General features: G+C 59.3%; 1 protein-coding gene across 1 annotated transcript in view; it reads left to right on the plus strand.

Annotated features, from left to right (window-relative positions):
* Positions 1 to 15,409, plus strand: part of SLIT3 (slit guidance ligand 3) — a 524,056-nt gene that overhangs the window by 478,249 nt on the left and 30,398 nt on the right. The window contains exons 17-21 of the mRNA XM_070414445.1: positions 4,336 to 4,479; positions 4,944 to 5,087; positions 6,393 to 6,556; positions 7,642 to 7,774; positions 14,402 to 14,470. Coding sequence (XP_070270546.1) covers positions 4,336 to 4,479; positions 4,944 to 5,087; positions 6,393 to 6,556; positions 7,642 to 7,774; positions 14,402 to 14,470 — 654 coding nt within the window. The remainder of the gene's footprint in view (positions 1 to 4,335; positions 4,480 to 4,943; positions 5,088 to 6,392; positions 6,557 to 7,641; positions 7,775 to 14,401; positions 14,471 to 15,409) is intronic.

Raw genomic sequence — 15,409 nt, forward strand, 5'->3', positions numbered from 1 at the left:
CCGGACTTGCTCCCAGCTGACCACTGCCATCCCCCAGGCCTGCTCCCAGCTGACCACTGCCACCCCCGGACCTGCTCCCAGCTGACCACTGCTATCCCCCAGACCTGCTCCCAGCTGACCACTGCCACCCCCCGGACCTGCTCCAAGCTGACCACTGCCATCCCCCAGGCCTGCTCCCAGCTGACCACTGCCACCCCCCCAGACCTGCTCCCAGCTGACCACTGCCACCCCCCCAGACCTGCTCCCAGCTGACCACTCCTCCCCTCAGACCTGCTCCTAGCTGACCACTGCCATCCCCCAGGCCTGCTCCCAGCTGACCACTGCCGCCCCCCAGGCCTGCTCCCAGCTGACCACTGCCATCCCCCAGGCCTGCTCCCAGCTGACCACTGCCATCCCCCAGGCCTGCTCCCAGCTGACCACTGCCATCCCCCAGGCCTGCTCCCAGCTGACCACTGCCATTCCCCAGGCCGGCTCCCAGCTGACCACTGCCACCCCCCAGACCTGCTCCCAGCTGACCACTGCCACCCCCCGGACCTGCTCCCAGCTGACCACTGCCACCCGCCGGACCTGCGCCCAGCTGACCACTGCCATCCCCCCAGACCTGCTCCCAGCTGACCACTGCCACCTCCCAGGCCTGCTCCCAGCTGACCACTGCCATCCCCCAGGCCTGCTCCCAGTTGACCACTCCCCCCTCAGACCTGCTCCTAGCTGACCACTGCCATCCCCCAGGGCTGCTCCCAGCTGACCACTCCTCCTTTCGCTGGACCTGCTCCCAGCTGACCACTCACCCCCTCAGACCTGCTTCCAGCTGACCACGCCCCCCCGCCAGACCTGCTCCCAGCTGACCACTGCCATCCCCCAGGACCTGCTCCCAGCTGACCACTCCCACCCCCGGGCCTGCTCCCAGCTGACCACTCCCACCCCCTGGGCCTGCTCCCAGCTGACCACTGCCACCCCCTGGGCCTGCTCCCAGCTGACCACTCCCCCCCCCCAGGCCTGCTCCCAGCTGACCACTGCCACCCCCCGGGCCTGCTCCCAGCTGACCACTCCCACCCCCTGGGCCTGCTCCCAGCTGACCACTCCCACCCCCCGGGCCTGCTCCCAGCTGACCACTCCCACCCCCGGGCCTGCTCCCAGCTGACCACTCCCACCCCCCGGGCCTGCTCCCAGCTGACCACTCCCACCCCCTGGGCCTGCTCCCAGCTGACCACTCCCACCCCCCGGGCCTGCTCCCAGCTGACCACTCCCACCCCCGGGCCTGCTCCCAGCTGACCACTCCCACCCCCTGGGCCTGCTCCCAGCTGACCACTCCCACCCCCAGGACCTGCTCCCAGCTGACCACTCCCACCCTCTGGGCCTGCTCCCAGCTGACCACTCCCACCCCCTGGGCCTGCTCCCAGCTGACCACTCCCACCCCCTGGGCCTGCTCCCAGCTGACCACTCCCACCCCCTGGGCCTGCTCCTAGCGTTGTCACCTGCCTGGACCCTGTGGACGTTCGAGCTGCAACCCCGCTGCAGAAAGAGAGTCCACCTCAGGGGAGCGAGGGGTCCACATGGAGGTGACCAGGACACCCCAGACCCGCCAGTGCGCCAGGTGCTTTTGCTCCACCGTGACCCACTCCTCGGTTCCCAGAACCCCTTTGCTCTCTCCCCACTGCCCGTCCACCTGGCCTGGGCTTCAGCAGCACGGCAGGTCCTTCCCGTTGCCTGGTTTACGGGCTGCCCTGCAAGCTGAGAGACCTCCCAGCGGCGTCCCAGCCTCGGGGCCCTCGTGTCTCTCGGGAAGCCTTAGAACAGGTCTGAGAGGCTCAGCCAGCAGCTCGCAGCGGGATCAGGTCCCTCTGCCTCTGCGTCCTCTGAAGCACCCTGGCCTGGGGCGGGGCTTCCTGGATCCTCCCAGGGGGACCCTCCGTTCTCGTGGGCGGCAGAGCCCTGAGCAGAGTGCCCAGCGGGACCCTTCGGGAGGGTCTGCAGACACCCCGACACCCTCATTCAGCGTCCCGAGTGCTTGCCCCGGCCGGCTCGCTCGCACAGGGCTCCAGCCCAGACCGCCTGTTGTTTTTAACACCACTGGGATGGATGCAGAGAGAGCAGTAGCCTGGTCTTCTGGAACAGTCTCTCCCCTTTTGTCCTCCCTGATGTTTTCCATTCTCCCAGCCTGAGAACATGCAGTTCACGAGCCTTACAGGAACGTGATGCTAATTTTGCTCATTTAAAGAACCAGATGTCAGGCGATGGGAGCCCTCGCTGCACCGCGGCTGCAATCCATCGTCATCGCGGCCCTGCACTTCAATCCCCGAGAAGCCTGACTCTCAGGAGCAAAACCTGTGTCCTCCAGCGTTTCCATGAGTTACAGCTGCTGGGGGAGCCTCCTATGTCTATTTGGGGGGTAATTTGCAGTCTCCCCAGAACATTACCTTCATTCCTGGACCAGGACGACAGGATTTATAAGAAAAGCAGCTGCGATTAAGGACAGCCAGGCAGCGAGCAGAAATCCAGTGGGAGAGCCCCCCGTTTGCCCCCCCTCCCCGTGATCTTGGGGGAGGGGTTCTGAGGGGTGTGCTCCTATGTCCTTAGCAGGATAGAAGTGGGGGAGGAGAGCAGATTGGTGATGAGGAAGAACAGAGGGAGCAGATTGGAGAGTGGGACTGAGATGCCATCTGTGTCCTCCATACCTGCCCACAGGTGTGGCCACTATAGCACCTTGCAGGGCCGGTTCTTACTTAGAACAATGGCAGGCGGCCTGCCTGGGGCCGTGAGGTGCCCAGTTCCACACCCTGAGGCCGCTGTGGCTCAGCACAGAGCTCCCACGAGGTGAGCACTTGGAGAAGCGACAGTGCAGGGACAGGAGTGGTGCTCTGGGACCCAGAGCAGCACCCTCTCCTCTCGGGGCCTCGGCATGCCCAGCAGCACAGTGGGCCCGCTGGGCCATCTCTAGTGAGCCCTCAGCTCTAACAACCTCAGGTGCTCGGCCAGTTAGCGGGCGCGTCTCCACCCGCAGACCCCACCACCACCATCCGGTGCAAGGCTCTGGCTGCTGTGTGCTCGGGCAGCTGAATTCCTCCCTCAGGCTGTCAATGCCCTCACCTTCCACTCCATCCATTCCTCCTGCCCCTGCGCTGCATTTCGGGATGGTCTGCAGAGGCCCCCGGCCCCCACTGGTCCCCCGCCTGCCAGGGAACTCAGCCCCAGTGGCCCTACAGGTCACTGTTCAGGTCTCCGGAGGCCTGGCGTGGTGACTGAACCTCGCAGGGGAGGGGAGAGCCTACTCACAGTGACAGGACCGAGCCCCCTCTAGGAAAACAAAGTCAATACCCACATCACCTAAGGAACCGTCACGTAGGTTCACTGGAGGACTCTGCGTGCGCCCGAAAGCCTGGCTTCCCATTCCTGTCTCAGCTGTGTGACTGCGGGCAGGTTGCTCAAGCTCTCTGAGCTCAGTCACCTTAGCCCCAGGATGAGACCGTGGTAATAATGACACCCATCTGGTAGGCCTTGCTATGAGAATTTGATGTGATTCTGTTGCCAAACCCCTCACAGAATAATGCTCAAAACGTGGAGACTAGGACGTGTCAGTTTCTGTCTGTGATCTGGCCTGGTGAGGGAGCTAGGAGTTCTGCAAACGCCCAGCCCGTGGGGAGTGGCGGGGGCGGGGGGGGGGGGGGGGGGGGGCGGGGGGGGGCGGACTGAGCCTTTTTCTCCCCCCTCCTCTTAGGAAGTGCTGCTTACCAGGGCATCTGTTGAAGACAGGAAGTTCGAGAATCACCTTTTCTTTCATCCATACACACTTTTTATTGTTTGTCCTGTTTTGCATACTTTTTTGTTTATTCGTGTTTTTGAGGAATAATTGGCATAGCTTAGTTTCAGGTTACAACATAATGACTCGACATTTGCACACATCGTGAAATGGTCACCACAATTAATCCAGTTGCCAGCCGTCACCATACATAACTACAACATGTTTTTCTTTTCTTTTTTCTTGAGTTGAGGACTTTTAGGATTTACTCTCTTGGCAACTTTCAAGTGTGCGGTACAGTATTGGTGACTGTAGTTAACAGAGAGCCCCTTTGTAAAACTAGCAGTCCCCGGGCATGGAAGAGGTGATGACCCTGAAAAGACTTTAAGCCCCGCACAGTCTGTTTCACAAAGGTAGCCCCCTCCTCACCCTCCCCCCGTGTGGGCCGGGGTCCCTGCCCCCGGGCACAGGTGCTGGAGACAAACGTCTGGGAGCCCAAGGCTGCACTCCCCACCACCCCATCCTCACTCCAGGGGTTGGCTGCAGGGCCAGTGACTCCCTGCCTGCATCTGTCCTGACCCATCTGCCCCTCCTTCTAGAAACCTCAGTAACAACAAGATCAAGGAGGTGCGAGAGGGCGCCTTTGATGGAGCAGCAGGCGTGCAGGAGCTGATGCTGACAGGGAACCAGCTGGAGATGGTGCACGGGCGCATGTTCCGTGGCCTCAGCGGCCTCAAGACCTTGTAAGTGCCGGGGCCTGGGCCACGGCCTGGAGGGAGGTGGGAGGGGAGCATCCGAGGGACTGGGAAGGCTGGCTGGCGGCAGACCAGGTCCGGGCGCCAGTCTGGCCTCTTGAATCCCCTCCTCCTGGAGCCAAAGGCCTCAGACATTCCCAGCCCATGATGGGGAAGAACTGAGCATGCTAAGCAGCCCCAACACACGCACACGCGTGCGCACATACACACACACACAGAGAATCATACCAGAAACATGCTGATAGAGGCGCGCAAACACATTTACCCACTAACAGTGACATATACACACGTACATAAAAATGACATATACAACATGCAGATAAATGCATACACAACAAGCATGCCTGCAAGCACACACATACACACACTCACACACACCACATGGTGTGGCCCTGCTGTGGGAAGGAGAGGGTAATGCCTGTGCTCTCGCATCCCCACCCCTCTCCTTGCAGGATGCTGAGGAGCAACCTGATCAGCTGTGTGAGCAATGACACCTTCGCTGGTCTGAGCTCAGTGAGACTGCTGTCCCTCTATGACAATCGCATCAGCACCATCACCCCCGGAGCCTTCACCACGCTGGTCTCCCTGTCCACCATGTAAGTCCTCCTGGATCCACTGCACACTCACCAGCTCCTCCCCTGCAGGCCTCTCCCCTCCCGGCTCCCTGCTATCTCTGCCCAAGGTCATCTACCCATCTGTCCACCTAACAACCGTTTATCAGGCTCCCTTCGTGTGCCGGGCACACCTAGGTCTGAGGATGCACAGGTGTGGTCCCTCCTGGAGCTCACAGCACAGTGAGTCACCACAGAACGAGGCCCCGGTGCTGTGGAAACCAGCATAGGCTCTGTCGGGGAACCGGGCGCTGTGTTCTAGGAGGGGGGCTAGCTTGTCAAGTGGGAAGTGCAACTCCTCCCCTGGGAAGAGCTTGTGCAAAGGCCCTGTGGTGGCCTGGAGCAGAACAGATGCACAGGACCGTGAAAGCCCAACTTCGAGGGGTCCCATCAAAGGGCCAAAGGGCACTTGAGTGGCTTTACTTTCCTCATTTGTGAAATGAGAATAACGCTGCCTCCGTCCTAGGGTGGCTGTGACCAGTCAAGTGAGGGGAGGATTTATAAAGTGCTCTGCCTGGTTCCATTTCTCTAAGTGACACACTGGAAGTGATAGGTGCTATCATCCCTTTGTCCCTCCATCAACCCAATCATTGCATCCAGCAGACATGCACAGAGTGTCTGTGCTGGTGTCACACCTGTGCCAGGGGACACAGAGACAGACAGACCTGGGGCCTCTTCTCGGGGGCAAACGTGGGGCAATCATGACCAGCTCTGGTGGGTGCCACGGAGGAATGAAGGCGAGTGATGGAGGAGAATTTGCTCTGAGGGTCCTGCAGGCCGAGGACTGGAGGCTGAGGAGGGCCGGCCAGGTGGACACTAGGGGCCTGTCCCCGCAGGAGGACCTCCATGTGTGAAGGATCTGAGTGAGAGAGTTGGCTAAGGAGCCAAAGGGAGCTCACAGCTGGGGCTCCGCAGAGAGGACGTGCGTGGCCAGGGCCCCGGTCATGGCCATCAGCCGAGGTCCGGAATGACACTTGCAAAGATTACATCTTGATTCAGAAGAATCTTCATTTCCCTTCTCAGACCTCCTCCCTCCTCCCCTGGGCCTGACCTGCTGGAGAGCTGGGCCCCAGGGTGCAGAACAGGACCTGGGCCTGGCCCGCTGGAGAGCTGGGCCCCAGGGTGCAGAACAGGACCTGGGCCTGACCTGCTGGAGAGCTGGGCCCCAGGGTGCAGAACAGGACCTGGGCCTGACCCGCTGGAGAGCTGGGCCCCAGGGTGCAGAACAGGACCTGGGCCAGCTCCCACGGTAGAGGGTAAGCACCCAGAGAGGGCCTTCTCTCCTCCCAGAAACCTCCTATCCAACCCCTTCAACTGCAACTGCCACCTGGCCTGGCTCGGCAAGTGGCTGAGGAAGAGGCGGGTCGTCAGTGGGAACCCCCGGTGTCAGAAGCCATTCTTCCTCAAGGAGATTCCCATCCAGGACGTGGCCATCCAGGACTTCACCTGCGAAGGTGAGGCAGCCGGGGCTGGCAGGGGCGCAGCCGGCGGGGGTGAGGGGGGGCAGGGTATACCAGAAGGCAAGGATCCCTGAGCCCGATTCTACCCCGCCCCCAGGCATGCAGCTGGGGCTCGAAAGGGCTCTGCAGGCGGCTGCCCGGCCACCTGGCTCCTTAGAGCAAATTAAGAAAAGGTGCCTCTTTCTAAAGACAGTTTACTCCCATTAGTCAGAAGTTTGTCATAATATATGGATCTGTGACAACAAGATACCATACAGCCATCTACTGTGACCCAAATACCCTCATCTGCCGAGTCCACAGTGAGATGGTGCCATTAGGGGCGCGGCCCTCCATGCAGGGCGCAGCCCGCACCGCTGAGCACGGTGCCCTGGGCCTCGGCCTCGGTTCCTGCCGGCGCCTTGCTGAGGCTCCGGGTGTGCGCTCATGAGAAATGGACTTCCCGGTGAGCTCCCGGCAAGTTCCTGTCGCTGGACAGGTGTGAGAAGACCTGGGCATCGAGGCTGCGAGTGTCAGGATGCCAGAGGCAGATTGTCTGCTTAAATTCAAGCCAGCACAGTTTTTCCCTGGCCAGCGATTCACATACAGAGCTGGTTTAAAGGTTATCTGAGGTGAACATGTCCTGGAGGGTGGGACAGTCACCCTTAGAGGTGCTGTGTTGTGGGAAGAGAGAAGAAAGGGAGGAGGAGGGGAGGGAGGGCCTGGGCAGGGCTCTGCCCCCACCCCCACCACTCGTTAGTCAGTTTGGTTTATTTCTGATCGGTTGGCAGTGACCTCTTTCCTGTCTAATACTCTGGCCAATCAAGTTTTTAGAGTCTTCATGACAAATGCGATACAAGACAGGCAGCCCTGCTCCCTGGCCAGGCACCACTTCTCCTCCTCCTCCTCCTCCTCCTCCTCCTCCTCCTCCTCCTCCTCCTCTGATCGAGAGTGAGACCAGCAGGCCCATTTGTCCTGGGCCCGCTGGAAGCCAAGGGCTTCCCTTTACTGATGACACCAGCTTGCTCACTGTCCCCACAAAGGAGTCTGTCCCCCACCACGGAGTCTGTCCCCCGCCACGCTGACTCTCGGGCTCTCCACAGGCAACGACGAGAGCAGCTGCCACCTGGGCCCTCGCTGCCCCGAGCAGTGCACCTGCGTGGAGACAGTGGTGCGGTGCAGCAACAGGGGGCTCCATGCCCTCCCCAAAGGCATCCCCAAGGATGTGACTGAGCTGTAAGTACCCCCTGAGCACCCCGGGATCCCTACCAGCATCATCACTCCCCCCCGCCCGCCATGTCCCACAAAGCTGCCCGGGGCCCCTTCTTACATGGACCCTGCAAGATGGAGCAGAGCCTCCCAGGCAGCTGGCAGCAGCTCAGACAGGGGATAGGAAGCAGCCCACCCCTGCCTCTGCCTGGCCGGTAACACGTGGGAGGGTCAGTGCCCCGTTTTCTGTGTCCCCCGCCGGATCCCCCGCTCTGCACTCCACCTTCTTGCTTCCCCACCAATATCTCCGTCTGACACCCAACACAACACAGGATCATCTCAGGACACTGTCCAGCGGGCGCCGTGGCTCCCCACGCGCTGCTGCAAACACCACCCTCTTCACCCGGAAAGCAGCCCATTTCACAGATGACATGTAGCTCTGGGTCTGTTCCTTCTCCGACCAGGAGCCTCTTACTCCGCAGCCCACACTCCCGGCACTAGCTCCTCAGGGCAATTTCTGCCCCAGCTTCCCCATTAGATGGAAGAGAAGCCGCTCCCTCCCTGCAGGGCTCTGACTCTTGGGCAGAGAACCTATTTCTGCCCCTCGAAAGCTCAGTCAGCCCCGCAGGCAAGAGACCTGTCCCAGGAGCAGCGAAGCTGAGGCCAGGCCAGCGTGCTCACTCACACACCACACCACTCTCGATTCCTCCATCCTTCCGTTCCCGCTCGTGTGTCAGGAACGCTGCAAACCCTGGGGAGGCCGTGCGAGCCACCCGGTGTGACCCCTCTGCTCGTGGGGTGAGGTTTACCAGGGAGGTAGCACATCTGCTCGCTGGTCCCAGAAGCTCCGTGCGAGGACAGCCTGTGCTGCACAAGAGGGACAGGGCTGCTGGGAATCGTAAAGGGGGAGCCTTGACCTCCACGTGAAAGTTAGAGGAGGCTGCTCTGGGGGTGAAGCTGGAGCCCTGGTCTGAAAGGGAGGAGCAGAAAGTGAGAAGGGGAGGGCTGAGTGGCAGAGCGGGAGGGACACCTGCCCTAGCAGGACACACACACACCCACCCACCCACACACCACCCTTCAGGCTTGCACTCTCCCGGGCCAGCTTTGCGTGAGCCCTCAGACCTCAACAGAAGGAGACCCAGACACCTCCCGACTGTCCCACTGCCTCCTGGCTGGGGCCTGAGTGTGCCATTGTCTTGGGTGAGTGTTGTGGCTCCTGGCACCTCCTGGCACTCAGGGAGACAGTAACTGGGGCCGCCAACCCAGGGGAAGGAACAAAGGTCTTGATGGCACTAGAAAGTCCGAGTCGGCCCCGGGTTTGGGCCAAGGCCCTGCCCTTGGAGATCCGTGTGAGCACGTGCCACGTGCAGTGAGCCCCGCGATGTTCCCAGGCAGCTGGGCTGGGGGTTGGGGGGGGGCTGCATAAAGTGACCCCTTTCTGGGCTAATTGAGTGCCGAGTGCCGCAGGTCAAAGAGAAGAACCTGCTGTGAAAACAGGCCCGTGGATGCTTTCCCGCGGCTCATGAAGCAGAGATTGGAATAACACAGATAATTGGCTGTAATTGTAGAGTAAACTTCGGAGCTTGGGGAGGAGGCCTAGTTGCCTGCCTTGGAACCGATGGCGCTTCCCTGGCCAGATGGTCTGTGAAGCTCACCATGGCGAGCAGCCCTCCCCTTGATCCCACACCATCTCGGTCTCCGGGAGGGGAGAGGGGGCAGAGGGCAGGAACGTGGATGCCAGAGGGCACGAGAGTTGCCGGCCCAAGAAGCTGAGGCCCGGAGGCCTCTGGTTCAGGGATGCCGGCTGAGTCCCCAAGTCCAGATTCGCTGTGTCCAACGCCGGTTTCCCAGCTCCCTCGGGCATCCTGGGCCATCTCGGGCAGAGCTGCCAGCTTACAAAACAAAATGTCCGTTCACTGAGAAGGAGAAAGGGCAAAGCAGGTGCGGACGTCTGATACAGGCAGAGAGAGCGGGCAGCGGGCAGCGGGCAGCGGGCAGCTCACGGAGCGGTTTCCCCGCAGCCAGCCATCTGCAGCCCCACGGCCCCTCTCTGTCTCCCCCACCTTAACGGCTACTTGCCGTGTGGGACCCGAAACCATGTCCATGTGCGTTCGTGCTGTCCCATTAAATCCGCTGCTGCACCTGGCACTCTGAGTGGGACGCCCCCCACGCCCGGTCCTGTGACAGCACGCACTGTGGACTGGGAAACCCTGGCTCACCGAGTTACTGTCCTTCTCCATGCTGACACGCTGGGTCATATAAACCAGAAATGCCACAGCCATTCCCATCACGGCCCACCTCACAGAGAAGTCCTTGAGTAAAGGCACGCAGTCACGCTCCATGTGGCAGTTCCAGGTTTTCTCAAATTTTTAATTTCCACTGGGAAGCTCAAATGTTGTCGTTTTCAACAATTGCTGTCAGCCCTTTTTCTTGGAGTGGCAGGCTCACCCTGTTCATTCTTAAGAAATTGTCTTCTCAATGCCCATTCAGGAAGACCCTGTTTGCTAGTCATTCTTCTAAGTAAAAGCAGTGGTTTACAGGGGCGGGGGCTAGTTTAGCTTGTAACTCAGGTGCCCGGGAGGTTTTCTTCCAACAGCACTTCACATGCAGCAAAAATGCCTTAGGCACACTTCCGCTCGACCCAAAGAATATTGAAGAGGTGTGCTCAAGGCTGGAGATTTAATGCAGTTAACAGTTTTTACTCTTCATCGAGGGCATTCTTAAATGAAACTGGCTTTTATTTATACTCTTTGGTGCCGCTGCCTTGATTCATGCTGAGGTGCCAGCAGTTTTACTCACACGGCACAAAAGGAAAAACCGTGATTTAATCTAACCGCAAATATCATTTTAGCCTCCTTCATAGACCCCAGAAGAGTCCAGGGGACCCCAGGGTCCCGTGGACAACACTTTGAGAACCACTCAGGCCATTACATACAAGCAGGCAAACAATCCACAGAGACACCTGCTAGAAGTCAGCAGCGAGTTCCGGGTTTAAAAGCAAGCCTCCAGGGTCTTACTGGACGCTGAATGGAAGCAGATGGATGTGGCGCAGCCCAGCCCCCAAGGTCCCTGACACAAACACTCCTCAGCTTCAGGAAGTTCCATCACTGCTGGGCCTCGAGCCTTCTCCACAGAAGCCTGCCATTCCGGGAACATTTACACCTAACATCTGCTGGCGCCACTTAAGGGGGTGTTTGCTCACACCAGGCCTCTGGTTCTGGAAACAGACCCGCAGGCCCACACCTCCCTGAGGCTGGAGCAGAGGGGCAAACCCCGGGGTGCCGCAGTCCACCCCCGGGGTGTACCCAGGGAGTTTGATGCTGACTTGAATCTGAGGAACATGCTCTTGGGTTGCTGTCCTACCACTGATACCCCCAGGAGAGGGGAAGGGCAGGGTGCCATCTGTCCCCAGGCACACCTGTTGGAAGAAAGGGTTTCTATTGGGAACCGAGTAGGGTCAGAGGGCACCATGGGAAGAGGCTGGCGCGCGCACGCGCGCGCACACACACATGTACACGTACACACACACACACACACACACACACACACAGCCCTGTAGACCCGGAAGGGATGGGGCTTGGCCAGGAGGACACAGGGCACCTGGAGAGTGCGTGTGGCAGGAGATGACAAGAGTCGTTGATTGAAGGACAGGGTGGGAGGGACCTGGCCTCGCACTGCGCAGCTCCATGGGGTTAGAGGGTGGGGTCTGGGAGTACCGAGCTGTCTCCTTCTCTCAAACCCAGTGAGGGCGATGGCCATGCATGCAGGAGGAGGGGCGGAGCCGTGCAGTGAGTGACAAGCAGACAGGATGCGCCTGGGATGGGGAGGAGTTGGGAAACCCTGCCCCCGCCCCCCCCCCCCCCCCCCCGGGGCCTTTAGGGAGGCAGGGCAGAGTCCTGTCTGCGGGATTCTCTGCAGCTGCCGTGTATAGGGCATTCACTGCTTGCCAGGGGCTATGAATGCCAGGTATCTTCTTATGTGACCTCATCTAATCCAACAACTGACAAGGTCGATATTTTTACTTCCGTTTTGCAGATGAGGTAACTGAGGCACAGGAAGATGGGGTAATTTCTTAAGATCATATTACCAAGAAGCAGCAGGGCTTAGACCTGAGCCAGGGTCTGCCTGACCCCAAGGCTCATCCTTGAACCACGAGACTCTTCCTCCCCTTTGGCCGAGGCCCAGGTCCCGTGCACTCTGCCCAGGGCCCGACTTGTTGGGGATTTGCGCCAGCCAGCCACGGGTCTCCTGGCAAACACAGGGAGAAGGCAAACCCAGCACCCCTGCCATGATGCCGTGGGCCCTGGTCAGTGGCTCTGGCTGGGTCCTTCCTGCCGCTGGGTCCAACCTTCCCTAGCAATGCTCGCTGTGCCCCCAGCACTGGCCAGGCTCCCCAGCACTTACAGAGCTACTGCCCATCACAGACTGCCTCCTTGCCTTTCCCTGGCCAGGGAGGGGCACAGAACCGCCTGCAGCCAGCGGAGGGCACTGATCACATCTTCGGAGAGCAGGCCGGCTCTGGCGCCGCAGCACTTAGGGTCCTGGCACGGGCTCTGAAAAGCCCTGAGCAGATGGCTTCAGTCGAGGACACTTCTAGTGCCATGACTATCTGGGGGGACAGGGGCGGGGCTGAGGGAGCCCCCTTCACTCCACCAAGTGTTTATTGAGCTTATTGTACCAGATCTGTCCTAGGAGCCAGGAGGACAGCAGCCCTCCTGATCTCAGAAATGTGGACTAGGGGAGAAGGACAATATGAACCCATGAACTAGACATTTCCGAGAGGAAATAGAACAGCACTTCTCAGGAAAATAAAGGGGGAAAGGAGAGAGAATAGGTCTCATGAAGACCACAAGGTGGTAAGACCTTAAGGTCAAGAAGCCGAGGGGCCATGAGATGGAGCGAGTAGAGTGGAAAGGAGGTGGTGTGTGCTGGAGACTTGAAGAGACATGTGGGCTCTTGTCGGCCGTGATGAGGGCTGGCTCTCCATCCCGGGAGCTCAGAAGCCATGGGATCAGCTTAGGTAGGAAAGGGACATGATCTGGCTCTCGCTTTGGAAATATTAGTCTGGAAGAACAGAGACTGGACAGCAGGGCTGGTTGTCTACCTTCCCGTGGTCACGCACATCGTCGGATGGAGACATGTGTGCGCCTCCGTATATATGTTACGTTCAGAGTGCATTGCACACCAGTTGCCAGGCTGCTCCGAGAGCTCTCCCCCGAGACTCCAATTTAACCTTCATAATCACTCCAGGGTGCTGACTTTTATAAGCCCCACTTTATAGACAAGAAAACATAAGCTCAGAGAGGTAAGCAACTTGCCCAAAGTCACACAGCTATGAGCTGGTGGGGCCAGGATGTGAGCCTCAGCTGCCTGTGCTCTGTCAGCCCAGGGCCCAGTGGAAATGCTGGCCCACAGTGAGGGCCCTGGAAGGCGCCTACCCTCCCTCTCATTCACCAGCCAGCAGGTCCAGGAGTTTTGTGGGGGTACCTGTTAGCTCCGCAAAGCTCTAACAGGACAGGGAACATTCTTTACAGAGATCTGTGTGGATGTTCATGCGAGGCAGACCTGTCCTCCTGCTGGGGCTGACACAGCATTTTTTTTTTTTAATTCTCAACCCAGGATATTTTTCCCATTGGTTTTTTGAGAGAGTGGAAGGGAGGGGGAGAGACAGAGAGAGAAACATCGACATGAAAGAGACACATCAATTGGTTGCCTCCCACATGCCCCAAACCAGGGCCAGGAACCTGCAACCTAGGTATGTGCCCTTGACTGGAATCGAACCCAGAACCCTTCAGTCTGCAGGCCAATGCTCTGTCCACTGAGCCAAAACAGCTAGGGCTGACACAGTATTTAAATGCCGGTTGCCCTAGCTGGTTAGGCTTAGTGGATAGAGCTTCGACCTGCGGACTGAAGGGTCCCAGGTTCCATTGTGGTTAAGGGCACATGCCCAGGTTGCGGGCTTGAGCTCCAGTAGGGGGCGAGCAGAAGGCAGCCAATCAATGATTCTTATCACTGATGTTTCTAGCTCTTTCTCCTCCTCCCTTCCTCTCTGAAATCAATAAAAATATACTTTAAAAAATAAATAGATACATGCAAGTCAACACGGAAGTTAACCCACTGGAAATGCTCCCTGCTAGTTCTAGGGCGAACACCTATGCTGCCTTCGGAAAGTGTCCGCGGGGCCCTGGACTGCAGGCTGCAGGCAGCTGTGGAGTCTCCCTACAAAGAGGGCTTTCCCACAACCACATCTGCATTTCGGAAGTGGAACCTTTGATTTCGCGTTTCCTGAGCTGCCGGGCCAGGTGGCCAGGGACATTCTGCTCTTAGAGCCGCCCCCTCGCAGCCCCTGCCCCCTGGACACACTGGGGTTTTCATCTCACAGAGCACTTTCTCTGCTGCCCAGAGCACACGGGACGCCATGGCAAGAAAAGCAGAATCACTACGAGGACCTCAATAGTAGGGGAGAGGTCATTGGTGGAATAATCACACAAACAGATATTAAATGGCAAATGCGGTGTGTGCCTTGAAGGGGTGGGGGAGCTGTGAGAGAGTAAACCAGGGGCCTACCAGTCTGGAAGTCAGGGCCGGATGGCGCCTCCGGGGGAATGACGGCGTGGGGTGCCCATCGCCCGTGTCACTCTGCTCCTCTTTCAGGTACCTGGAAGGAAACCACCTCACGGCCGTGCCCAGGGAGCTGTCCGCCTTCCGACATCTGACACTTATGTAAGAGCCCGCTTCTCTCCTGGGGGAGCTGAGGAATGTGGGGAGTAGGAGGCCGGCGCTGCAGGCTCCTCGGGTGGGGCAGGGACAGACAGCTGGCAGGGCTGGGCCAGCCTGAGGGCTCAGCCTGCCCCAGTGAGAACCACGTGCAGAAATACCCGGTGCCTGGCATTGCCAACCATCGCATCACCTGCCTCCTCGGCTTGGGGTCCCCGTTAAATTCCTGAGATCCCTCTGTCTCCGGTTTCCCGCCAGCTGTGGCTGCACTTAGATTTGCCCAAAGCATAAATGGGCATTTCTTCTTCCTCCTCCTTTAGTTGCCCGGAAAACGTTGTAAGTAGAAGGTTCTAATTGAGGCTCCTTAGGGTGGTAGCAGCTATTGGCTCTCTGTCTGCCGAGACCCAGGAAACCCCTCAGATGAGGAGCGGGCTGCTGGGCATGGGTGTGGCTTGGGGAGCCAGCTGGTCTCCAAGCCCCGTCCCTCGACAGCTTCCCTGCCTCGCCAAGAAGGGGCCTGGCGGGGGCAGGGAGCCCGTCCACAGGGGAAAAGAGAGTTCTTTCAGAAAGTGTCACCCTTGGGAAATGGGGCACTGAAGAAAGGCGGAAGGAAGCGCCCTGTCCCCTTGTTCATCCTGGCTTCCCACCTGAGCCCGAAATCAGTCTAAGATGAGGACTTCCCAACCTCGGCACTAGGGACGTTAGCGGCCGGATCATTCCTGCTGGCGGGGCTGTCGTGGTCAGTGTGGGAATTTCAGCAGCATCCCTGCCTCTGGCCACCAGATGCCAACAGCCCTCTTCCCCTTGGAAGTGACACAAATGTCTCCAAACATTGTCAGATGCCGCGGGGGGGGTGGGGGGGATGTGCCCCCCATTGAGAACCTCGCTCTAGAGACCCTTCCGCCCCAGAGCCGTGGTCCCCAGTGTCAGCTGATCGTCGGCACC

The sequence above is a fragment of the Myotis yumanensis genome, unplaced genomic scaffold, assembly GCF_028538775.1.
Source record: "Myotis yumanensis isolate MYYU_CA2020_CCGP unplaced genomic scaffold, mMyoYum1.0.hap1 SCAF_5, whole genome shotgun sequence".
NCBI classification, from domain to species: domain Eukaryota; kingdom Metazoa; phylum Chordata; class Mammalia; order Chiroptera; family Vespertilionidae; genus Myotis; species Myotis yumanensis.